Source organism: Megascapheus bottae, chromosome 1 (genome assembly GCF_031878675.1).
Source record: "Megascapheus bottae isolate mThoBot1 chromosome 1, mThoBot2.hap1, whole genome shotgun sequence".
In the NCBI taxonomy this organism is placed as follows: Eukaryota; Metazoa; Chordata; class Mammalia; order Rodentia; family Geomyidae; genus Megascapheus; species Megascapheus bottae.
This window is the reverse complement of record NC_143509.1, coordinates 34,362,240-34,388,030: the sequence shown is the minus strand read 5'-3', so window position 1 is coordinate 34,388,030 and position 25,791 is coordinate 34,362,240. Positions and strand designations below refer to the sequence as shown.

Genomic DNA, 25,791 nt, shown 5'->3' with positions numbered 1-25,791 from the left:
GGTAAACTCCTTGTTGAGTCTTCTCATGAGAGAAAAGCGGAAAAGAGTTCACTGCGATCTTATTACAACCTTACTACTCCGAAGGGTCTTATAGAAAGGGGTGTAAGTGCCCAGGTTTGCTCTTACTGCTTCTACGACAGTAGAAGAAACTTGAGATGTATCAAAAAATATGTTTGGGGAGAATGGATTTGACATGAAAAACAACAGTTATGGCAAAAAAGATTTAACAGTCTAGATGACCTGAATAAAACTGGAAATGTTCCCATAAATGAATAGAAATGACCCCAAGAATGTTACTTACATAGGAATACAAACACCTCACATAACAAGTCAGCAGAGAGTCAAGCAAGACAAACAATCCCCACAGAAACACTTCAAGTCCTTTCATTGTTTGGGGGATGGGTGTTGCGGGCCACACATGTGGAGCTCGGTTTTGTTGCAGTTCTTTTCAGTCCTTTCTTTCCCTTTCATCCCCCCATGTCAGGCTTCAGATTGTGACCCTCCTACTTATACTTTTCAAGTATCTAAGAACAGAGACGTGCATCCTCATGTCTTGTATCTGCTGACATGGAACTTCTTTTACTTTAGGCCTTCACTGGCCTCATAGCACAATCCTTCTGATCTCCACTTTCTATCTTGGATTAATATGCAAGCCATTATATCAGCCCTTCATGTCATGCCTTTAAATATAATTAAAAGCAAAATCATGTAATGGTTAGTAATATTGATAAGATAAACAAATTTTATCAGAATGAAATAGACAAAATAGAGACCAGAAGTGTGACCCAGTGGTAGAGTGCTAGCCTTGAGATAGCTCAAGGACAGTGCCCAGCCCCCGAGTTCAAGGCCCATGTCTGGGGGAAAAAAAAAGACAAGATGTATTTTTGGTGCCATTGAAGTTTAAGAGCAGTTCCTTAAAGAAAAATCCAGATTTGACTTGCCTTTACAATTTACCTCAAAGTATGTAACACATGCTAAGAATTCAAGTATCTAAAGGAAGATTTCCAAAGAGTCACAGCAGTAACTCATATGTTCTTTACAAAGATGAGCCTCTGTAATTGGAGAAACATTGCATTTAGATTCACTTTAATCTGGTTATGATTTGTTCCCGTCGCATTATCCCTTCAGAAATTCTATTGTGTGTTGCACTGAGATATAATTAGTCATGTTTATACAAAGCTTACTAAGGGATTGATACAAGGGTCAAATCCTAGTGAGTACATGAATGAAAGCAGCACATCATGATTTCCAGCATGCCCAACTTCAGACTGGAAATAGGATAATACTCGGTGTGGGGAGTGGGGCAGGGTACTTCTTGCTTATTGCCATGCTCTACAGAATATTCACTGTGATGTTTACACCACATCAATCAACTCACATTGCCATCTCACTTCTTAGCCCTCCTAACAGACCAGTACACTTAGAGTCTAATCTAAATTGCTAAGTGGCTGCACAGATCTTTATTACCTGGCCAATGCCTCCTTTTTCACATTATTTTTCCATGTCTCTCTTGTCCTTGTGCTCTGAACATTCTTAGTCTTTTCTTCACCAACGTTGAAGAGTTTTGGTGGGTTTGTTTTGTTGGTTGGATTTTTATAATGCCTTTTGTGGGGATATTTTCTCCATGGTATTCATATTGTACACTTCATGTAATCTCAAGCATGACCAAATGTAAACTCTTTCAGGATTACAACTATAATAATGAATTCTGTGAGCCTGGTACTTAGAAGGTTGAGCGCTGAAGGGCATCAGTCAAAGCCAACCTGAGCATATAAATCTTAGAGACTTCTATCTCCAATTAATAAACAAACAGCCGGAAGTACAACTGTGGTTCAAGTGGCAGAACACCATTTTTAGTGAAAAAGCAAATTGAGAGAGTGTGTGGCCATGAGTTTCAGCGCCAGTATTAGTGCATGAACACACATGCACACGTGTACACACACACATGCATATTCATACACACATACATACCAAGAATATAAAGGAACTATTTTTTCATTTATATAAAACATTTTGGAAAATGATTCAAACAAATAAAATGAGCTTATGATAAAATAGGAAAAATAATGATAACTACTTAAAAGAGTTTTACAACAAGTAATATAAAATAGTATTAAGGCTATCTTTGGAAAGGGAAGTAAGGCTTATAAAATCAAAAAATAATATTTTCTTCAGTTAAGTTTTAAAGGTAAATTCTAAAATTCTTTTGTAGTGAATAATCATAAAACACAAAACTAGATTTAGAAAAATGAATGCATTAAAATTAAAAATCATATAGAAAAGAAAATAATTTGTTTCTAAATTACAAATAAATCAAACCAGAAGTATGGAAAATAAAGTTTTAATTTCATTGTTACCAAAAGTCTCTTAGAATATTTGATAACATATACATATACTTTAAAGACAAAGGCATTGCAAGTAAAAGCTTGAGTTCATTCAGGACTGAAGAGAGTTTGGTGGTTTTATTCTCTGTTTTTTTTTTTTTGCAGATCTACAAGAAAAGGAATGTTAAATAGAAAATCTACCTTTGAAAACATTATAATGAAGAAAAAATTGGGATTGAGCTTGGTGCAGTGACTCACTCCTTTAATCCTAGCTACTCAGGAGGCTGAGATTTGAGAATCAAAGCCAGCTGGGCCAGGTTCGATTCCTCAGTACCGCATACATAGAAAAAAGTTGAAAGCGGTGCTGAGACCCAAGTGGCGGAGCTCTAGCCTTGAGAAATTCCAAGGACAGTGCTTAGGCCCTCAGCTCCAGCCCAGGACTGGCAAAAAAAAAATGAAAACCTAGAAAATCTCATGTGCAATTATACAAAAACTTTAGGTAAATATACACATTGAGATTAAAGAAATACAGTAATTTTCATACACACTGACAGAAACACACTCATACCAAAGGCCATAAAAGACCTTTCAGAGATCATGGTGTGTGTACTCTGGGTTCTTCTGCTTTAAAAGAAGAGAGAAAAAGGGAAGGAGGGAAGGAGAGAAATTGAAAGAATTATATACAACCTCTGTTTGCTTCTTTTTCTCCTACCCCCCGAGGAACACCATTAAGAGACTGAGAGACACATACATGATGCTTTCACATTATGTCTTATCAGCAGAAGGTAAAAGAGGTAAGGAAACATCTGAGTTAACAATTGCTGGCTCCAGTGCACAGGGATAAAAAAAAAAAAAAAGCATCACAGCTGATACTGAGATGACTATTGCAAAAAGGTGAGATTTCAGGTAGCCTAGAGAGCAAATCCTACGGGTGGATTGAACAATTACAGGACCTAGGAGAAGAGGAACGTGAGACCCTTAATCCCATAAAGCAAAACCCTATAAATCACAGCGCTTCCAAAAACTGATTCCATGATATTTAGGTGGTTACAATGTGCTCGAATTCTCATTGCAACCTGCCAACTCATAAAATCTCAAGCAATTTTTATCAAGTTCTGCCCTAAAATTTCTCCAAGGACAATGATTCAACAGGTTGTTCAATTCCCAATTATTAGAGTGGATAAAGTAGAGAGAGAAAAGAAGATTTGCTTGGAAAATTGTGTCCAATAATACATTCAAATATTTCATTTGAGCTTTCACTTGCTGGTCAAGAAGTCTATTCATGCTGAATACAGATTTCCTAATCATAAACACATTTATTATTCCTAAACACCTGTATCAAAGAATTATACACTCAGATATAATTACTTTACCTAAACAATAAGTATTTAAAACACACACATATACATGTATACATATATAACATATATAATTCAATATATAATTTATTCTATATGTATACATGTATATGTACTCATAGAGGGTGTGCTTATATCACTTCCTGCTCATATCTAAGTTCATTCTGTGAAAATGTTCATATAAAAGCTAATGTTATGTCAAAATATACACTTGTATTTTTCTTATACCATCTTCTTAGGAGATGGATACATAGAGCATCACAGTTAAAATCCAGCCCTGGGCAAAGAAGTCTTTGAGATTCTACCACCAATTAGCCAAGAAAAGTCATATTAGAAACGTAGTTTAAGTGGTCACACTCCAGCTGAACTCCATAAGTGAGCAAACTTGATGTCTTGATTTCAAGCCCTTATATAGCATAAAAGAAAAAATAAATTATTCTTGGTCTCAGAAATCCCTTCAAACAACATCCTGTCAAACTACAGAAGATCCTCTGTATCACTCAAAGAGGTATTCACATTCTGCTAAATTGTAATGAATATACTATTTCAGAAAGTAAGCTTTTTTTCTTATGAGAAAAAAAGACAATTTAAATTATGCAAACTTTCTTCCTTAAATTCAGCTAATAATCTCTTGACTTGTAGCTACCATCTGTTGGTCGTATACTTCCTCCTTAAAATTTTACTTAAAAATTCTAATCCCTACTTTATTTCATATCTTTAATCACTTTAAGTATAGATGTAACCAGTTATGGCTTATTCGTGGAATGAAAATGTTTTTATAACTCAGAGTGGAAATGATTGCCTTATAAACTCTAAAAATCAAATCTGTTTTGTATTATGGTATACAAGCCATGAACCTTAAGTCTTATGCTTATCTGGCCAGTGCTCCAGCACACAGCTATGCCAAAATACAATATATGCACATGTTGAAACATCACAGTAATCCTCCCTGGATTAATTACATTGTACCAAAAATAATGACTGATAGAAAAATATAGCAGATTGTGCTCAGGCCAGGGTCAGTGGAAGGAGAGACCCCTGAGCATAGAAGTTGAATAAAGGGAGTCATATATCAAAGTAGAACAATAGAATCTCCTCTTAAGAAGGAGAGAGTAGGAGCCTGGGACAGTGGCTCATGTTTGTAATCCTAGCTACTCAGGAGGCTGAAATCTGAGGATAAAGGTTCAAAACCAGCCTGAGCACAAGGACCTGAGACTCTTATCTCCAATTAACCTCTAGAAAACAGGAAGTAGAGCTTGGCTCATGGGTAGAGTGGTAGCCTTGAGCTGAAGACCTCAGGGAGAGCGCTCAAGCTGAGGTCAAATCCCATGACCCACAAAATAAAAGAAAAAAGAAAAAGGAGAGAGAGAGAGAAAGAGTAGGAATAAGAGAGAGTGACAGAGGATGAAGTGAATGAGGTAATTAAAAAAATCATCATCACTAGACACTATGTTGGAAATGCACTATACAACTTGGGGCAGAGGTGTTTGGGAGGGAAAAATTCTGGGAGAAAATGAAGGAAGGGGTGATATTATTCAAAAAGAAATATACTCATTACCTGACCTTTGTAACTGTAACCCTTCTCTACATCACCTTTACAGTAAAATCTGTCATATATGCATGCATGGAAATGTCATAATTAATAAATGATAATACACACTTAATTTAAAAAGGAAAAACCTTAGCTGAACACTCATTGTCCACACCTGTATTCCAACCGAAAGTGAATTTGTGGCTTAAGTGCTAGAGCATCAGCCTTGAGTGCGATAGTTCAAATGAGGGCAAGAGCTTTTGAGTTCAAGGCAGAGTAATAGCACACACACACACACAAAACACACAGAGAAAGAAAGAAAGGAAGGAAGGAAGGAAGGAAGGAAGGAAGGAAGGAAGGAAGGAAGGAAGGAAGGAAGGAAGAAAGAAAGAGAAGGAAAGAGGAGGAGGAAAGGAAAGAAGGAAGAAGGAAGGAAGGAAGGAAGGAAGGAAGGAAGAAGGGAGGGAGGGAGGGAGGGAGGGAGGGAGGGAGGGAGGAAGGGAAGGAGGGAAGGAGGGAAGGAGGGAAGGAAGGAAGGGAGGGAGAGAGGGAGAGAGGGAGAAAAGAAAAGAAAGAAAGAAAATAACTTTTAAAATATATTCCAGTTTAACATAACGAATGCTTGTTGTCCTTAATGTACTATGTTGTCTCTCATCTCCTTTGCTGTCCCTTGGTTATCTCATATTGTTATAGTATCTCATTTTGTTATCTGATATATTGAATTTATTTGTATTTGATTATTTGAAATTTGATAGGGAAGGGGGGAAAACCAAGATGGGTGTGGGGTGTGGTGGGGAGGGTAATGGGTACCAAGACATGTGAAAGGGTATCAATGTATGTGAATTAATGCACCTTCTATCTGGCAAATATCATGTAACCCTTTTACTAATTACAATAAAAAAATATATTCCAGTTTAAGGTTCAGTACTGGCACAGATACAAACCAACTCCACAAACAAAAGCTTCTTAAAATATATTGAAAATGACAATTTTTGTTTTTGTTGCTTTTCTGTTTTGGGGGCATCATGAGGAGTTTTCTCTGGATACTTGATACTGGTCAGAGTGAAGACATTTCTATCTCATATAATTCATGTTGGGCTGCCTCAATCATACATACAGAGGAGCCAGTTCCATAAATGACAAAAATATACCTTAAATAGTTTAACTATTGTATCAGTTTACTGAGATCTGAAATTTTGTGGAAAAACAAGAGAATGTAATATCTACATGGATGCAAAATGTGAAAATTTAATTGAAAGGGTCTAAGTAGATTCTTGAAACCACATAGTGTATGGAATGACCACACGGAGGCATTTCAAACTCAGTTTTTTTTAATGTAAGCTGTTTTATCTGGATAACATAACTGGTGGTATTTGGAAGTAAGGCCTTTTGGGGGGATAATTAGGTCTATGTGAGGTTATGGGATAGGGGAGACCCAGTAAAAGTTTAGTGACTTTATAAGAAAAGGAAGAAAAACCACAGCTTTCTCTCTAACTGAAGAATAAGCAAGAAGCCGACTACTGTCAAGCAAGAAATAGAACCCTTGCCATGATTTAAATGTCAGTGCCTAAAACTTGGATTCTCCAGATCTCAGCATCATGAGTAATAAATACTTGCATTTAAACCACTCATTGTATGACTTGTGGGTATGGTATCCCAACTAATTAAGACAACACAAGGAATTCCTGTGGCTGAACACCTTCCCTTAGGTATTTTCATAAAAGTGGCATTAAAATGCCACTGGGAAAGATATTCAGTCATTTATAGGACCATAGACCTGATTTTGGTAAAAAAAAAAAAAAAAAAAAAAGGATGAGGCTGTGGAAATGCAAAGTTGGAAATGTGGTCTGCAGTAAATTTTGAATCTTGACAGTTGTCTTCTACAGATTGTATTTATTAACAATACAGAGCAGGAAAAAAATCACATAAAATGAAAATGTAGCTCCTATTTAGACTAGAAATCCTATCATCAGAAATATTTTAGGGCAATTTCCTCCAAAGAATTTAAACTTGTTATTTTATGCTTACGCACTGTAAGATGTAAACTGTAGGAGGGGAGGAGAGCAGGGGAATTCATGGGGGTTCATGAAAAAAAGGAAATTTTGGAAATAAGGTGAAGAGTGAAAGCACAATAAAACTTTCACCCATTTTGCAAGTTTTTAAGTGGATTCATTCTCAATCATTATTTTTCTCTGATAAAGCCTTAGAGTTGGAAGTTTACCTGGAGTTTTTCCATTAGATACAGAAATGGAAAGATATGACCCTTTTCAGTGTTTTGTGCAAATTTATCATGCTGGCTCCATGGCACTGGCTCATTCTTGTAATCCTAGCTATTCAAGTGGCAGAGATTCAAGGATCGAGGTTCAAAGCCAGGAAAAGCAAGAAAGTCTGTGAGATTCTTCTCACCAATTACCCATCCAAAAGGTTGAACTGGAACTGTGACTGAAAGGATAGAGTGCTAGCTTTGAAAATAAAGCAAGGGACTGTACCAAGGACCTGAGTTCAAGCCCCAGCACTGGCACAAAAAATAAACTAAAAAATTATGGGGCTTGGAGTTTGGCCTAGTGGTTAAAGTGCTTGCCTAGCATGCACGAAGACCCAGGTTTGATTCCTTGGTACCACATATATAGAAAAAGCCAGAAGTGGTGCTGAGGCTCAAGTGGTAGAGTTCCAGTCTTGAAAAAGACCAAGGACAGTGCTCAGGCCCTGAGCTCAAGCCCAGGACTGGCAAAAAAAAATATTCTAATGTACAATATTATTTGTTATTTATATATGTAATAAACTTGTATGATATATGATAAAAGTAAATCTAGTTGAAATATTTTTATTGGGAGTGAGAAATGTAAAGTAATGTTTTAATGCAAGCACTATAGAAATATTTTTTGTGTCTTGAAAACACTTATTTCTGTATTAGAAATATAGATGTTATTGCCACTTTTAATTTTCAGTGGTCTATGTAAATGAAAAATAGGCATGGCATAATTTGCTTTAATGCTTAATGGCAATACATTTAATTTTATATTACCTTAATTTTAAATTGCTTTTATGTAAAGAGTGTTGAAAATTTATCAAGATGTTTATACTGAAAACTATAGCTCTGTTAATCATAAATTAAGGAATAACCTTTTTTTTCTTAGAAAATAAAAGCCACATTTCTTTTTCTCCAGAATAAATACACACTTGCAGGACTATATGTGTGGCATGTCAGTTATACAAATTTTGCTGTGGAAAGGACTTTAGAAATCATTCTAATTCTGCTAAGCTTATGTTGACAACCTAGATGGCAGGAATCCTTAATCTAGATCCATCCATTAGTGGCCTATGAAAGGGGTCTGGAAGTCCACATAATTCTTGAATTTCTATTAAAATATTTGGGGGCATTGCAAAACTTATATTGTCCATCATCTAAATTTTGTCTTTTGTCATTCATGGTTTTTGATCATTAGTGAGCAATGAATCAACAGTCATATTTAATTAATCATATTAGGGTAAATCAGAAACCCTACAAGTAGAAGGCTGATAAGAAGGGTTAAATATGTTCTTAAAATAAATTTGACTGTATTGGATTGCATTTCTTTCCTTCAACATGAATTTTAACAAATCTGTTCTTACTGTTTTTGAGACAACTGAAAAAAGATGTTCAGCAGTTAAAGAAAGATAAAAATCACATGGAAACATATCTATTCCATCTATCCCTGTAAATTAGGACATTTATAAAATAGAAAACTTGTAATCCAACATCCTTTGTGAAGAGTCTCAGTAAAGGTTCTTTTTCCTTGAAGACTCACTTCCTCAATGGTACTTTTATGTGCAAAGTGATTGCCCCCCATGCCCACAACATTAGTATAATCTCTTGGGACCATTCACAGGAATCTAACCATTGAAATGTCATCCACCTAAAATGCCTGAGACCTTATCACACGTTTGGTCAAGCTGCACATTCTTAATTGCCTGGCTGTTCAGTCTCTGCAATGCAACCTGTCAGTTTAGCAGGAGAGAGATCCTACCACTGCCTTGTGGTCCTTCATGCATGTGTTTCAGCTTGGCATAGTAAGCACCCACATAGACATTCAGTTCTCTTGGCAGAAGAAATTCACAAAGAGACTACTCCGATGCTTTCTGCAATCTCACTTTACTCTTTTCTTTGCATGAAAGCTAGGAGTTTGTAAATGGACTGTCCCTGCAAAAGTTCATGTGCAAATGTTCTGGGTTCAACTTGGTGCTTTTGCAACTGGCTGGAAACTTGAGAAATAAGACCTAGTTGGAGATCTGGATAATCATGAAGCATTGTTCTCTTCTTTGTCTCTTTCCTGCATGCATGAAGTAGGCAACTTCCTCTGACACCCACCTCTCCATGGTGAACTGATCTGTGTCCCTCCCAAATGCCTTCTTGCCCTTTATTCCCTTAGTGATGGAAACTTTACTAATAGAATGGAAACATGAAGAATACTAAAGCAGGTGCATTTCAATGACAGTATAAATTTCAGTTAAATGCTCTCGGTTTTATTTTCCAGTGGGTTGGAAAGGGTAACTAAAGAAGCATATTACATATTAAGTTAAGAAAGACACTATTATGGGAGCCAAACAGACTTGGGTTTGGATCCTGAATCTACCTGACGCCTATAAAATCCTGAGCAAATCACTTAACCTCAGCCATCCTTCCATCAAGGCTGAGGTAGAAGTTGATTCTCACGTAACAGATGTGAATATTAAACATGGCCATACTCCTATGCAGATTATAGTAATGCCCATAGTAAAAGTGTAGCAGCTATTGTCCATTCTTATCAACATCACAGTCATTTATCATGGGTATTATATATTGGTTTAAACAGAAACAAAAATTGTTAAATAATCAGTTTCAAATTTACTATCATAATCTTCACTGCAATGGCAACTTTTCAAGACTATAAAACCCAGCATAGGCTTGGTAGCACATATCTCCACTCCTACCACCAGGCAGGTTGAAAGTAGTGAGCCTGAGGCCAGCTTAAGCTAAGCAAACAGCACTGCCTCAAAAGAAAACTGAGGATGGTGGGTTAGGAGGAGGAGGAAGTGGGTGAAAAATAAGAGAGGTGAAGTAGTGGGAAGAATAGGAGGCAAAAGCAAAATTAGGAGGAAGAGGAGGGTAAGGATTAAAATTAAGAGAAGCATAGGACTGGGAGGACAAGGAGGAGGAGGAGGAGGAGGAGGAGGAGGAGGAGGAGGAGGAGGAGGACGAGGAGGAGGAGGAGGAGCGGGTGGAGAGAAAAATAAGATTGAGGAGGAGAAGATGAAGAAGAAAAATTTAAATTTCCTAACTGTAAAAAGATTTCCTTCTGAGGCCATTTCCTTTTATTCTATATTAAAATACCAAAAAATCCTCAAAAGTGCCATAAAATATTTAGAACATGTATCTACTTCTTAACTCTAAGGAGTGCTTCTGGATTGCTAAAGAATCATGGTCTCCTAACATTTAAATTATTCACATGTAAGAGCAAAGTATTTGTTTATTGAATATGTCAAATCTTTGATTTCTCTGGAACTCTTCATTTTAGTCTTTATGGCAAAATTTATCTGGCTGAAGAACAAGAAAGAAATAAAGTTCTGGCACCAGATACTGAAGATCAATAGCTATTTCCCAAAGTTTATAGCACAATTAAAATGTGTAACAGGAATAATTTTCCCTTCAAACCCTAAGGCAAAGCCCAGAATTATTGGCTAAGTTAAAGTTATGTGGTGTAACATTTTTATTATGTCTATGGATAATATAAAGGTGCCTTTGGCTCATACATGTAATTTGTTAAGAACACTGAAGAGGAAAATTCTTTGGCATCAGGAAAACATCAATTGATTAAAAATTTCTTTAAGGTTTCAACATTTCTAAAAAGGAGAATTTGTACTTCATAATACTCTCTTGCGATCTCCTACAGCTTCAAATGGAAGATTAATGGTCAAAAATATTCTTGAATTTAGTAGAACACATTTACTTCAAACCACCCCCAAATATTGGTCACTACCAACAATAATTCTATGAAAGTATGTATAATGTGCATTTCCTAAGCTTAAGTGGGAGCTAGGACAACACAAATTATATCTGAAGAGAAAAATACAATGTCTTGCATGTGAAATTAACTTTTATAAAATGCAGTATCCAGAGAAAAGCAAATACTTCAGTGATGAAATAGGATGTTTTTTTGTGAAATAAAGTCAGGACTATGGTTTCACGTCAGCCCAGGCAAGAAATTCTTTTCTCCAACTAACTGGCAAAAAGATGAAAGTGAAGTTGTAGCTCCAGTAGTAGAGTATTAGCATGAGTCAAAAGCTTAAGGGACAATTCCTAGGCCAAGTTGAAGCCTGTTACCATCTCAAGGATAAACCTTTGAGTGCATAAACATTGATTCCATGCTTATTTCTCTTTCTTTAAATTGTCAAGTACCTGTGAATCTCATAGGTTTGTCACATTCCTAGTGTTCAAACAGTAGACCACAGTGACATTTTGCTTATGTTAAAGAGATGGGAAGATAGCATATAAAAAGTTACTTATTATGAAACTCAGGGTTGCATTGTTTTCCAAGAAGCAAGGTGTACTCATAACAAAGTTTATTTCCTCTTTTACATATAATTTAGGGTACCTCTAGCTAAATATGTAGAAAAACAAGAACATAATCCCATGTGCACATGGGTCTGCACACACATACACAAACACACACACACTCCTACCGGCCGTATCTGTGTAAACTAAATTAATCATCCATTTTCCCTCATTTCTTGACACAATCTCTTGGCTAAATTTCCTGCAAATTTGCATTGCACTCACTTTTTCTTCCTGTATAAAGAAAAAGAAAGCTATTCTTCCTTTTCTTTTACATTAGGCTTATGTCAGGTGTATAGTTCAGTCATCCAGTGCTCCTCTAGTATGCTTATATAGTATGCATGAGACACTGGTTTGATTCCCAGCACCAAAGGATGAAATGAAAGGAAATCAAGTCATATGGAGTACAGTGAAGTTGCCATAGTGATCTAAATCCTTGATTCACTCTCTTACTGAAAGGGATTTTTTTTTGTTTATGAAAAGAGCAAATTATATTTACTTCAAAGACCTCTTGTAATGATCATTTATAGATATTAACTTACATGCTTAGCCAACCATCAAAACCAAGTATTTTAGAAGCATATTTGAATCCCTGCAAATTAGCCTAAAATGATCAGAAAAATTGCTCCTGGATTATTCTTCTACTGAATTATCTTTGTACAATCCACAGCCCTGGCTGCTTCTTTTCCCCTTGCTTTTTCAGACTTAAGAGTCTCTGAGAACTCATCTTAGAAACACTAACCAGAATTCCTGAATCAGACAGCTAGAGTAAATAAAAAATAAGTTCTCTGATAATGAATTACAAAGTACTAATTCCAATCTCCAGTCTCTTAGAATAAAAAGACTGGATCAACTATTACTCTTGTAGGGAAAACCCCTTTCAATTTTAAAACTGTTTATTTGCCAATATCTTTTGTTAAGTTAAGATTTGCATTTTATTTGTTTTTGTACTAATCATGTTAAGTGCCGCTACTTTATGCTCAACTAATTTTCATGTTTGAATAAATGAAAATTGCTTGCACACATAGGAATAATAATATGCATTTTATGTTTGCTTTTTCTAAGCATATTAAATTCATACTTCTTGAAAACATAGCTAATGTTTTAGTCCTAGAAAAAAGAATATTCAGCATGCTAGTGATTCATCTCAGAAGTGGAACACAACAACAAAATGAGCAAAAAGAAGGAAAATGGCTCATGGTGAGACAAAGCCAGACAATAACTTATTTAAAACAGAGAGTATCAGCTTTGGCTTGGGAAGTTAGACAATCTATCATTCCAATATTTCTTCTGCTAATTAAATGACAGAAACAAACATAATGGAACAACTAGTACATTGAGTGGCTTTACAAAGTATGTTAATTGGAAGAAGAGAGAATACTTGTTTTGTGAGACTCAATTTATAGTGTATTTCTGTCTTAAATTACTACCCAATTTGCTACTTCTTTCCACAATTTATATGACTAGCAACTTAGATAAATGCAAACTTTATGTGAACATTATTGAACTTTCTACTACCTATATCACAATAGTACTGCAGAATGTGCTTCTAACTGATATAACACTATTTCATGTATAACATCAATAATTACCAGCTCCTAGAATTATAAGCATAGTGTAGGTTTTCTAATGGAGAAAAAAAAATGCTTCCCAAAAGAAACCTATGTGGGTGAAATGGTAAACTGCAAAAGATATAAATGTAATCTTAAAAATGATGTGAAATCAAAAAATAAGCAACATATTATTTTCTTAGAAAATTTTTTCTTTTCATCCCTCAAATTCTTATTTACATACATGGAAAAGTACACATTTTGGGGGCAGTACCATTATCTCTTTGTATTTGAAAGTCCTAAATGATATAAATGGATGCCCTCATTTTCAGTGTCAGTTTACTCTTTATATCCTACTCTCTAGTCAATCCTATTCCCAATATCAGAGATAGAGACTGTATGAAGATTTCCACTAGCCAAAATGAATGAGTACCAGCTATGAAATATACAATATACAACAGGGACTCTGGGAGAGAGACTTCAGTAATAATCATATCATAACATTATTAATAATATGTCTGTTATAAAATTTCAGTAGTATGAATATTGAAATAATCGAAATACATAGATCTTGAAAAGCTTTATAAAAATATTTTTTCAAGGCAGCCTCTTCAACAAGTTGTGCTGGCAGAACTGGTTAAGCACCTGCAGAAAACTAAAGTTGGATCCTTCTTTGTCACCTTGCACTAAAATTAACTCCAAATGGATCAAAGACCTGGAGGTAAAAGCTGACACACTGAAAACTTTACAGGAAGGAATAGGAGATACACTAGGCCTCCTTGGCACAGGTCGAAACTTTCTTAATAAGGACCAGAGAAAGGCTGGATAAGTGGGACTGCATTAAACTGCAGAGCTTTTATATGGCAAAGGACATAGCTAGTAAATTAGTTAGGAAGCCTACAGAGTGGGAGAAGATCTTCACCAACCAAACAATGGACAAAGGCCTCATATCTAAAATATATCAACAACTCAAAAAATTGAATCACTCCAAAACTAACCTCGAAAGTAACAACCATCCCATTAAAAAATGGGCCAAAGACTTAAAGAGAGTCTTCTCTGAAGAAGAAACAAAAATGGCCTATAGACACATGAAGAAATGCTCAACATCTCTGGTCATAAAAGAAATGCAAATCAAAACAACTCTAAGATTCCACCTCACTCCGGTTAGAATGGCCAGGATCAGAAAAACGAATAACAACAGATGCTGGAGGGGATATGGCCAGGAGGGATCACTACTACATTGTTGGTGGGAGTGCAAACTTGTTCAACCACTATGGAAAGCAGTGTGGCAGTGCCTCAAAAGGCTAAACATAGAACTCCCCTATGACCCAGCAATTCCACTACTTGACATTTACCCAACCATCCAGAAACAAGGACATACTAAATCCACTAGCACAACAATGTTCATTGCAGCACTATTCACCATAGCAAAGATATGGAACCAACCTAGATGTCCCTCAGTTGATGAGTGGATCAACAAGTTGTGGTATTTGTGCACAATGGAATTCTATGCTGCTGTCAGAAAGAATGACATCGCCCCATTTGTTAGGAAATGGAAAGACTTAGAAAAAATCATATTAAGTGAAGTAAGCCAGACTCAAAGGAACTTAGGCTCAATGGTTTCCCTCATTCGTCATAATCAGTAGAAACCTTGGGCTCTACTAGCAGAGATCTGCAATAGAGCAAAATCTTGATACATAAGGCCATATACTGTGAAGCTAATTGAAAGGACCTCCAGGATATTGAAACAAAAGCCATATAATGAATGATTGTTGTCCTTAATGTGCTATGTTGTCTCTCATCTCCTTTGCTGTCCCTTGGTTATCTCATATTGGTATAGTATCTCACTTTGTTATCTGATATATTGAATTTATTTGTATTTGGATATTTGAAATTTGATAGGGAAGGGGGGAAAAAACCAAGACGGGTGGGGGGTGTGGGGGGGGGAGGGAAATGGGTACCAAGACATGTGAAAGGGTATCAATGTATGTGAATTAATGCACCTTCTATCTGGCAAATATCATGTAACGCTTTTACTAATTACAATAAAAAAAAGGAGAGAAAAGAATATTTTTTCAGTCATCAATTTCTGAGTATCAAACTGCCTACTTGCTAGGTAAATGGTATGCTACAGAGCAACAGAGCCAGCCCAAGCCTTCTTTCCTTCCTCCCTCCTTCCCTCCTTCTTCTCTCCTTCCTTTTTGATACTGAGTATTAGTAGGGTATGCAGTTTCTCTGCTTATTTAGTTTATTTTATTTGCTCAGTGGGCACTATAACACACGATCCATGCTAACAACCCTGCTTTTTGCTGCATATTTTCATGATAATCTCTCTGTCTATGCTAACTTTAGATCATAATTCTTTAGATTTCAGCTTCTTGAGTAGGTAGGATTAATGATGTAAATCACTAGCTCTCACTTTACATTATCTATATATTACGTATGCTACTTATAACATATATATTATGTATTTTTATTTTTCCTTCTTATTTCCTTCTTATTTTATGCTTTATTATTTTTCTACATATATATTTTGGTAAGTTGGATAATACAATGGCCACATGAGCACAACAGAAAATCACCCATTTAAAGATTTTGAGCTCAATTAAATAACATCATTTCTCTCTTTTCTATTGCTCTCTGAACTTCACTTCTCAATGATGTCTACTAAACTTTTAAAATTAGACTTGTGTCACATATGCATAATTTTAGCACCATAGCTAAGAAATAAATCTAAGTATTTCCTCAATAACTGGCACATTTCTACACTGGCATTAGTCTTGAAACCAGTTTCTTAGTTTATCTTGAGTGCTAAGGAAGTTTAGGAATATGTGATGCTAAATGAAAGGACCTCCAGGATATAGAAACAAAAGCCATATAACATGTGATTGTTGTCCTTAATGTACTATGTTATCTCTCATCTCTTTTGCTGTCCTTTGGTTATCTCATATTGTTGCAGTATTTCACCTTGTTATCTGATATATTGTATAAATGCATATTTGGTTATTTGAAGTCAGATAGGGAAGGGGGAAAAATATGGGGGGAGGGAAATGGGGACCAAGACATGAGAAAGGGTATCAATGTATGTAAAGTAATACACTTTCTATCTGGTGAATATAATGTAACCCTTCTATTAATTATAATAAAAAATATATGAAAAAAAGACTTTGTCAGTCATGGGACTTGAACTCTGGGACTGAGAGCTGTTCCTGAGCTCTCAGGATGCCGCCCTATCCCTGGGCCTAGGAGTTGTCCCTGAACTCTTCAGCTCAAGGGTACTTACTGCCCTACCCTTGAGCCACAGTGCCACTTCTGGTTTTCTAGTGATTAATGGAAGATAAGAATCTTTAAGACTTCAGTTCCCCAGCTGACTTTGAACCACAATCTTCAGATCTCTGCCTCCTGAGTAGCTTGAATTAGACATGAGCCACTGTGCCCAGCTTTGACATGACTATTTTTTTATTGTTTGGATAATGTCTAGAGAGTTTACAGTTCCATTCATTATGTAGTAGGTACATTACTTCTAATATGTTGATTCCCCTTATCATGTTTTTATCCCCCTTTCCCTCCCTTGACTCCCTCCCAATCATCTAGTTTTCCCACCCTTCCCTTTTGTATTTCAAATAAACGTATATACAATATACCAGGTAACAAAGTCAGAGACAGTAACCACATGAGATTGACCATAAGGGCAAAAAAAAAAAAAAAAAGAGAAGAGAAATAACATGTAAATTAAGAACATCAACCATACAAGATATTTTTAACATAAATTTTTACTGTCATTGTAATTTTAGCCATATTTTTGCTGTTTCATTTATTTGTATCTTATTGTAATATAAAATTATTTTGAAAAATCCTCTTTGTTTTGTTTCCAATGACAGAAGAAAATGCAACATACAATCTGCAGATATACATATCTATCTATCTACCTATCTATTATTTGTAGACTTTCCCTGTGAAGTGCTTCTGGTAAGGAAAAATTTCTTCCTTTGGGCTACTCCTTGAATTTATCATGCTGTCAAATTCAATTAAAATCATATTCTCTCTATGCAATGATTGTTTGATGAATCTATAATTTCTTATCAATCTGTATGTAGCTTTAAAAATAGTAAAAATTGGCAGTAAAGGAAGTACGTTCCACTTTTTTTGAAGACTGGATTTTTGCATGTCAGAAATGGAGCTGCGTGATGTGATGAAGAATTGTTCAAGACTTACCAATAACTTAATGGAACATGATGCCTGTCTATGATTTCATTAGAAGTCCATGAAGAAAGAGGAAAATAAATGGAATGAACTTTTGCTCTCCCTGCTTCTCATGTTCTATTCTCAAATAAAGTCATTTAGAGAAAACAAGGTTATTACAGAGCAACAATAGAACTGGGGATGAAATCATTCTTCCAAGTCAATCATTCAGCTGGGTCCCAATTCTCCAGCAAAGTCTACAGTCAAGTTTAATAGGCTCACATGCAAAAACATTGGCCTGTTCATTATACATCACATTAAATTTGGTAGTTGATTTTTTTTCAAAGCATTTATCTTTTGGATTTTTCAGTAGAAAGGATTTTGTATTTGTCAAAGTCATGCTCATTTTAAGAATACAGTATCCAACCTGCATTCCACTGACCAGAGGTTTAAAAAGGAGCAGTAGATTGCTTTTCAGTCTAAATTACTAAAAGCACTTATGAAAAGCACCTTCTGAAGTGTTCAGCTGTTAGAGAGGGTAGATGTTCCTATCAGCAGAACAACAAAACAACCCTGTCAAATCCAGCTGTTTGCACATACTTTCCTGAGGAGAGATTAGAAACTCAAGGGATCAAATGAAACTCAGTGTCCATTAATGTGTTTTTATCCGAATGACATTTTCTTTGCAAAGCTGTCAGCTGCCTATTTTTTGCTCACTTATGTATCAAGTGTGATACTTTCTAATAATAAGTACATGCTTGGTTAATAATCCTCTCCAAATAAACGGTGATTAAAGAAAAAAATTGCCTTACTAATGTACTTCATTATTTAATTCTGTATAACTTTTATCCCCAAATACAATGAATAGCATACAATATAATAATTATATAGTGTTTATATATATATATAATCATGATTACTGAAGCCTTTATTCATTCCTATAAGGAAAGAGAATATGATTCAAAGACAGATCCAATCTTTTAAATACATAGAAATATTTTAATTGCATTATTAATAGCAATGTTTAAATGATCACAGCATTTTTTAGGTATGCTTCATCTTTGCTTCATAATTTTATAGTAATTTTTAACTGAAACTTTAAATACTTTCCTTTGAAACACTTTCAGTGCAATAAACCAGTATTTAAATCAAAGGGGATTAAAGCATGCCTTTCAGAATATGTGAAAGTCTAAGAACAAATTGTATATTTCAAAGTGATTGAGAATTGGCTTTCCCCCAGCAGCAAATTTTAACTAAGTAACATGCTAGTACAGCTTTATCTCATCCTCTGTTTAATACACTACTTGCTATTCTGTTTCTAATAAAGTAGAAAGCATATTTCCATTGAAAAGACAAAGTAATAAAAAAGCACATCTTAGCTCAATTATTTTGCGTTCATTAGTTGTTTCTCATCTTTCACTTCCAATTTCATCTCCTGATCTGTTTTCCCTGCACCTGAAAAAAAGCCAACGACTAGTGCACCATTGTATAATTCATCTGCTTAGGTCCTACTTACTTGGGACTTCATTCTTTGGTATGCTCAGCAATTTTATTCATTCCAGACACACTGGATTTTGTGCAGGGGTGACCTCTATCTATCTCCAGCAAAGCTTTTGGAAGTTTCTTTAAAAAAGTGCTTCAGGTCTCTAGTGTTCAAAATCTAACACTAAGGAGCAGTAGAAGAGAAGAGGCATGAATTCAGAGCTGTTGACACTGTTAATTTAAAAAAATGCTGCTAATGTTCTAGACACTGGGAAAGCAGAGAAATTGGTAGGTCCTCTTTGAAATATTTCACAGCACTCACAAGCATGGTTTGCAATGATGAATACAGAGATATTTTTCCCACCATGGAAGATAAACATGTACCTCAAACCAGTATAACAGGTTAGAGTCTTTCTGTAGTATTGCTCTCCTCAGAAGTCAACTCAGAAACACAGACAGGAAGACACCTTCCTGCCTAGATTTTTTATTCTCTCCTGCTAGCCAAATAGCACAATCATATACCCTAAAAGTTATCAGGAGAGATACTCAGCAGACTTTCAATTGATGCCTGTCTTCTGGATATCATTAAAGTTAACTAAATGTTTTGATAAAGCTCATATAATTTTTTTAATGCAGTCAAGAGAAAAACTGAAGCCTCCTTAGTCTTACAATAGCCTAATTGAATATTAGCTAATGCTTTATAGGTCACAAACACACAAACTAAAAGATGCAGTATAGAAAGCATGTTTTACACCTGTTTTTCCCTTAACGAAAACAGAAAGCAAATGCTTCAAAAACGTTTGCCATATTCTCCCATGAAATTACCTGCTCTGTGTGGAGGCCTACATTCAGGCAACTGCTTCTGTGAAACCAAGGGACATTTTCTTAACTTCATTGATGTGTTTGCTGTACTGTAAAGTAAAACATGGACTCTAGACTCTCTAAGCCTTTCCTAGTTAGAATGTGTTAATATTCTACCATATTTTTTCCTTTCTCTGACCACTCCATTCTTCTTCAGTAGGTTGGTGAAAAGACTTTTTCTCATGTTTTTATTTTCATCTATAGCTGGAATAGTACTCTTACACAGGGTCTAGCTAATTTTGCAGTTCTTAAAATATTTTCGTAATGGACCCTCAACTTTCATTGTTTTTACAGCAGGGTTTCCTGGAGCAAAAGAACTGAGAAGACTAGCTGGACTCTGGTCACTTATCCATAATCCTAGCTACTCAGGTGGCTGAGACCTGGGCATCACGGTTCAAAGCCAACCCAGGCAGGAAAGTCCATGAGATTCTTATATCCAATTAAATACCAGAAAAACTGTGCTAGCCTTAAGCAGAAGAACTCAAGGACAGCATCCAAGCACTGAGTTCAAACCCTACAGCCAACAACAGCAATAAAAAGAACAGAGCAATAAAGTATAAAAAAGAAAAAAGCCTTTATGGACCATGGTGTAAAACACCCACACAACTGTTGTCTGCCTAGGGAACTAGTGGATATACATGATAAAAAAAATAGACAAAGATGACAAACCCTGCTGACTCAAGCAAATCTCCCCTTACAAGGACATTCAGAAATAAGAGTTATTCTATAAGTATCAGGTAAATTAGCATATTCTGTCATTTACCAAAAAAATGTGTAGCCTGGGACATTTTTGACCAAGGATGAAAGGAGAGAAAGAAAACCATAACGTTCATAGAGATTGTTTCTGAGTTCTTGAGGTAGGAAAGTTTCAATTGCTGTCTAGTAATAGATTAATTCCCTCTTTTACAATTCTAAGAACATTCTTCTCTGTTACTAAGATACCAAGAAAAATAGCAAATGCTTATCATCTTGGCAGAAAAGAGATAACGATCCTTTATGTCCTCAACTGTGGCCTAAGAAAAACATGTTCTAGGAAGCTAGTTTTCTGTGAAGGACAGAATGCCTACCCTTCCATTCACTCAGGCCACTCAGACTTCTCTCCTGTCCTTTACTGACAGTGCAACCAGGAGTCTGTCTGCATGTCATACAAAGAAACAATTCTTCCTCTCCCCAGCAAACAACAATGTATAGATGGCACTTGTCCCTATTGCTTATGCCATATTATTTATACTTTGATTCAAATTTTCAAAGACTAGGAAGCATTATTTACATTCTATCATATATTCCAGGATTTATTTTATAATTGGTAAGACTATTATGAACCTTCATGTATAATATTTTAAATTCTCTATGAGGTTACTTTTACACTAAACAGAGAATTTGGCTTTTTTCTTTTTCTTATTTGTTTGTTTATTTGAGGGCCTAGGTGTGGTCCCTGTGTGTTTGTACACAAGTCTAGCCCCCTACCAATGAGCCACAGTTGTGTTTCTGACTTTTTGGTAGTTAGCTGGAGACAAGAGTTTCATGGACTTTTTTGCCCAAGCTGACTTAGAACCAAAGTCCTCAAGTTACAACCTCTGGAGTAGCTAGGTTTATAAGAGTGGGTTACCATTGCCCAGCAAAAGCTTGCTTTTGACATCTGAAAAGATTATTGAGATTTATTCACATGAAGATGAAAATAATCTTGGTTAAACTTCACTCTCACTAGAGAAAGAAGTAGATCTCAAAGCTGCTGTGTCTTCACAAGGGAGAAATCAGATGGGCAAAAGAGAATAACCCAACTCTCGGTATCCTTTTTATGAGCCCATTTAAAGAAGGCTGACCACTCATAAGCAAAATCTCTCCCTAGAAACTCTAGGGCTATTCAAGTAAAAAGCAAATTTTCAACAAATGAATTTGGGAGTACACAATCACTCTCAACATACTACAAATTCTAACTAGCATGAGCCTAAATAACCTCTATGAGTAGCATTAGAAAATCATTATTCAAAGCATCTGATGATAGTACAGTGATAATTTTTATGAAAGTCAAACCATAATACAACATCCTCATTGCCAAATGACTTGACAGTCAAGCTTATATTTAACATACAAAACATAATATATGCCTTGATGTAATTTTGACAAGACAATATATACTTGAAAACAGAATTTATAATAATAATAAAGTTTTCAAATAATTTTTAAATCTATTTTCAGATAAAGTACTGGTAAGTCACTGGCAAAACTAAAGATTACAAGACTTTTGAATTGACATTGTTTTGTGATGAGTTTCAGATATAAGACAGAATATTATGCAAACAGTCCAGCAATAAAGGAAGGGTCCAGTACATTTGATTTGTTTTATAATTTAGTAATAAAACATATAAAAGTATCTTACATTCACACATAGAAATACATCTGCAGATTATGCTCATTACATTTAATTCCTTTTAAAGAAACATATGAGAAACATAATTTAAAATCAACTATTGAACATCAACTTTCATTTGATTTGGGTTTCTTAAGAATCTTCATGTAAATTCATCTGGAATGGAAGTAGTTCAATACTGTAAGAATACACCTCTAGACTATTTGTGGTCTTACCAATGATGTATGTCAACTCAGATCTGATCAGAAGAGCAAACATACCCCTTATTGAAAAGGGTTTTCAAACTTCATAAAGAAAAATATCTGTGATAGAATTGACCTGACCATTTTCCTGTTACCACAAAACATTCACTTTAGGAATGTGGTTTTATAAGTTAAACTATGACATTAAAATATTGACTATAGAAATTGTTTTAAATTAAATCTGTACATGCCTTTCTGATATGTGCCAATAATTCTTGATATAACTGCATATTTATACATAGGCATAGTTAGGGGAATGAGAGAGCTCTCTTTACCTAGTACAGCATATTGCCAGAAATGTAATATACATATAAGTGCTCCAAAAACTGAAAAAAAACAAAAACATCAATGCACATTTAAGAAATTCCCTGTAAGAATGGCAAGTAAAAAGGAAATAGATCTATATAATACTTCAGTTCATTTCAATTTATTTCAGACATGTAATATATAAACACAGCCTCAGACATGCTAGTCACAATATTAGCAATCACATACCATTCATATGATAGCCACTGGCATGTGAGCAGCTCTAACAATCTAGAGAAATTAAGATATATTATGATTGAGCATACTATCATGTGGTTTATAAAACACAGATAATTTATTCTCATAGAACTATGATAAATGAGTACTGTATTTTGTGGGTTTTATTGTTGATTTCCTTTTTTACATGGATGAACTTTGAGTATATCTACACATATGTGGATACTGTGCACATATATACACATATATACATATATTTATATACACAAGGCCATTTAACGAAGTAGTTTATGAACACAATGTATCTTGATCAGTGTCACCACTTTTATGATTTTTCTTTCATAAATTATTAAATGAGCTTAAAAACTATTTTATAGCATGTCTCAAAAATATTTAAGAAACCGGCAAGAATAAAATAAGATCCTTAAACAGGTGTTATGTAAAGAATTAAAAATATCAAGAGGATGAAAATTTTAGGGACCACATATGTCTGTAATTACTTGGTTGTTATTCACACATGTCAGGTTTTTAAAGTGAACTTGCATTTTTGACTATTTGAACTAAATGGCAAACTGGATCATTGACAGATTTTCTTTGTAGCACATTGTATTTCAGGAGAACACAACAAAAAAGAATCATAATTATCAGCATATATTTTTTCTTTTTATCAAGTACATTTAAAATATGTTTTGCTCACAATTTTTATTAATAAAGAAAATAAATAATTTACAATAGTGCTGACTTTTAGAAATCATGGCCATAGAGAAACATTGTCTCATTTTCTGCTTTTCTTTCTTTAAGAAAGAAATGCTGTCACTCATGAACGGGGAACTTTGTATTTTTTTCTCAAAAACAAGCTGAACTGTGGATGGAAAGGGAGGCCAATGTCAACAAACCAATCCCTTCAAAGGACAAAGGTACCTGCTAAAGTGAGATCTGTAAAACAAAACACTCTACTTCAACTGAGAAGTTCTCTAGCCCATGGTGTAGTGATACTAACTACAGGCATAATTAGCTCGTACAGCTCAGAAATAGAAACACTTTTTTGCACATATAAATTCCATACCCAGAGTTAGAAAAGTCAATATTCAAGCAATGATGGAAAACATCCAACAGGAGAAATCTACTGAGAGTTGATTGTACCATCTCCCCCAGTATTGATTGGAGGTAAAAAGGTTTAATTCTACTTTCTTCCACACTTGCAATTCTGTTGGTTGGGTTATTATTTCTTTAAAAGGCAAGTTGATTTGTTTAGATCCACAGTTAGAACCTCTTTCCAACCCCTTAGAGAACACCTAAAAATAGCAGCACGCACATGCATGTCATGCATGTAAATGCATGTACCCACGCAAAAATGCGCTCTCTCTCTCTCTCTCTCTCTCTCTCTCTCTCTCTCTCTCTCTCTCTCTCTCTCTCTCTCTCTCTCTCTCTCTCTCTCTCTCTCTTTCTCCCTCTCTCCTCTCTCCTCTCTCCTCTCTCCCTCTCCCTCTCTCTCCTCTCTCCCTCTCTCTCCTCTCTCCTCTCTCCCTCTCCCTCCCTCTCCCTCTCGCTCTCTCTCCTCTCTCCCTCTCCCTCTCCGCTTAAATTTCTGATATTTCTGATTGTGAACGTTTGAGAGGCTGTTTGCACTTACCTTGTAAAGATGTGTTAGGTGAACTGGCTTCATTCTCTCCCATTTTATTATTTCTTTGTAAAGAAAGCCCAGCAGTGTCCGGTTGTGTCATTTACACCACAAGCTTTGTGACCTTCTGACTTTCTACTGTAGTATTGTAACAGTACACTGCCCGCTCTCTTCTGTGAATAATTACCATTCTGCTTCCTGAGTTACCTGGGCTGCAGGACCTGTTTTACTATGAAGTGAGATCACATCCTTGGATCCAGTGTCCTGTTCTTAATGTGTGCCTCTACCACATGGCTTTGTTTCACTTTTGATATTAGCTTTTAATTCTGTGTTTTTTATTTCAGTCCAGAAGCACTATTTCCATGTTTCCACGAAACAAATTCCATGTTAACAACCTGTCATGGCTCAGAGCCAGGGTTCTTTTTACTATTTTTTAATTCATTTTTTTATTTCTCTGTGACTATAAAAGATACATTGTACTCATAAACTGACATGTTGAAGTAAAACTTCTTTGTCCAAACTACTTGAAGCTAATAAGAGAAGAAACTCTAAATAGGGGCTAGAATGCCCTTGAGATTCCATTTTTTAAGCTAATATATATATATATATATATATATATATATATTGCCAAAAATTAACAGGGACACCAAAAGCAATAATGAATGACTGTGCCAAATATTTTGAATAATAGACAGTGAACATAAAACTGTGATGTTCTTCTTCCTCTTTCTTCCTCTTCCTTTTCTTTGCTTTATTTTTTTTAAGTAAGGAAATGAAACTGCAGGAATGGAGCACTGTGGCAAAAAGTTTCTATTGTTAGTCATACTAGATGTTAACTAAGAGACATTCTCTTCTACTCCCCATTTTTTCTCTCCCCTCCCCTCTCACCCTTCTTATGTTGTGTAAGGCTCATGTTCCTCTTGCCTCTGTCTTCAGTTATTTGAAATACCAGCAGGTAATCACATCCTGCTTAACTGAAAAAATGTCCAATCTTGAAGGTCATAAAGGTTTTATTTGAAAGCTGAGAATACTGATATTTTCATTTTTATAATAAGAAACTGATAAATATTTGCTTGGTCAAATTGTTTCTGAGACAAAACATTGTCTAGCAAGATGAATTATAAGCTAAACATATATCTTTAAATAGCAATATTTAGGAGACTTAAAAAGGAACTCACAAAATTATGGTGACAGATATACGTTTTGTGACCCCGT

The 25,791-nt window shown here is 35.3% G+C and overlaps 1 protein-coding gene across 1 annotated transcript in view; it reads right to left on the bottom strand.

The window, feature by feature from the left end:
- Naaladl2 (N-acetylated alpha-linked acidic dipeptidase like 2) overlaps positions 1-25,136 on the bottom strand; it is an 855,862-nt gene extending 830,726 nt beyond the window's left edge. The window contains exon 1 of the mRNA XM_090342362.1: positions 24,589-25,136. Coding sequence (XP_090198488.1) covers positions 24,589-24,679 — 91 coding nt within the window. The 5' untranslated portion in view covers positions 24,680-25,136. The remainder of the gene's footprint in view (positions 1-24,588) is intronic.
- Positions 25,137-25,791: the final 655 nt, after the last annotated feature.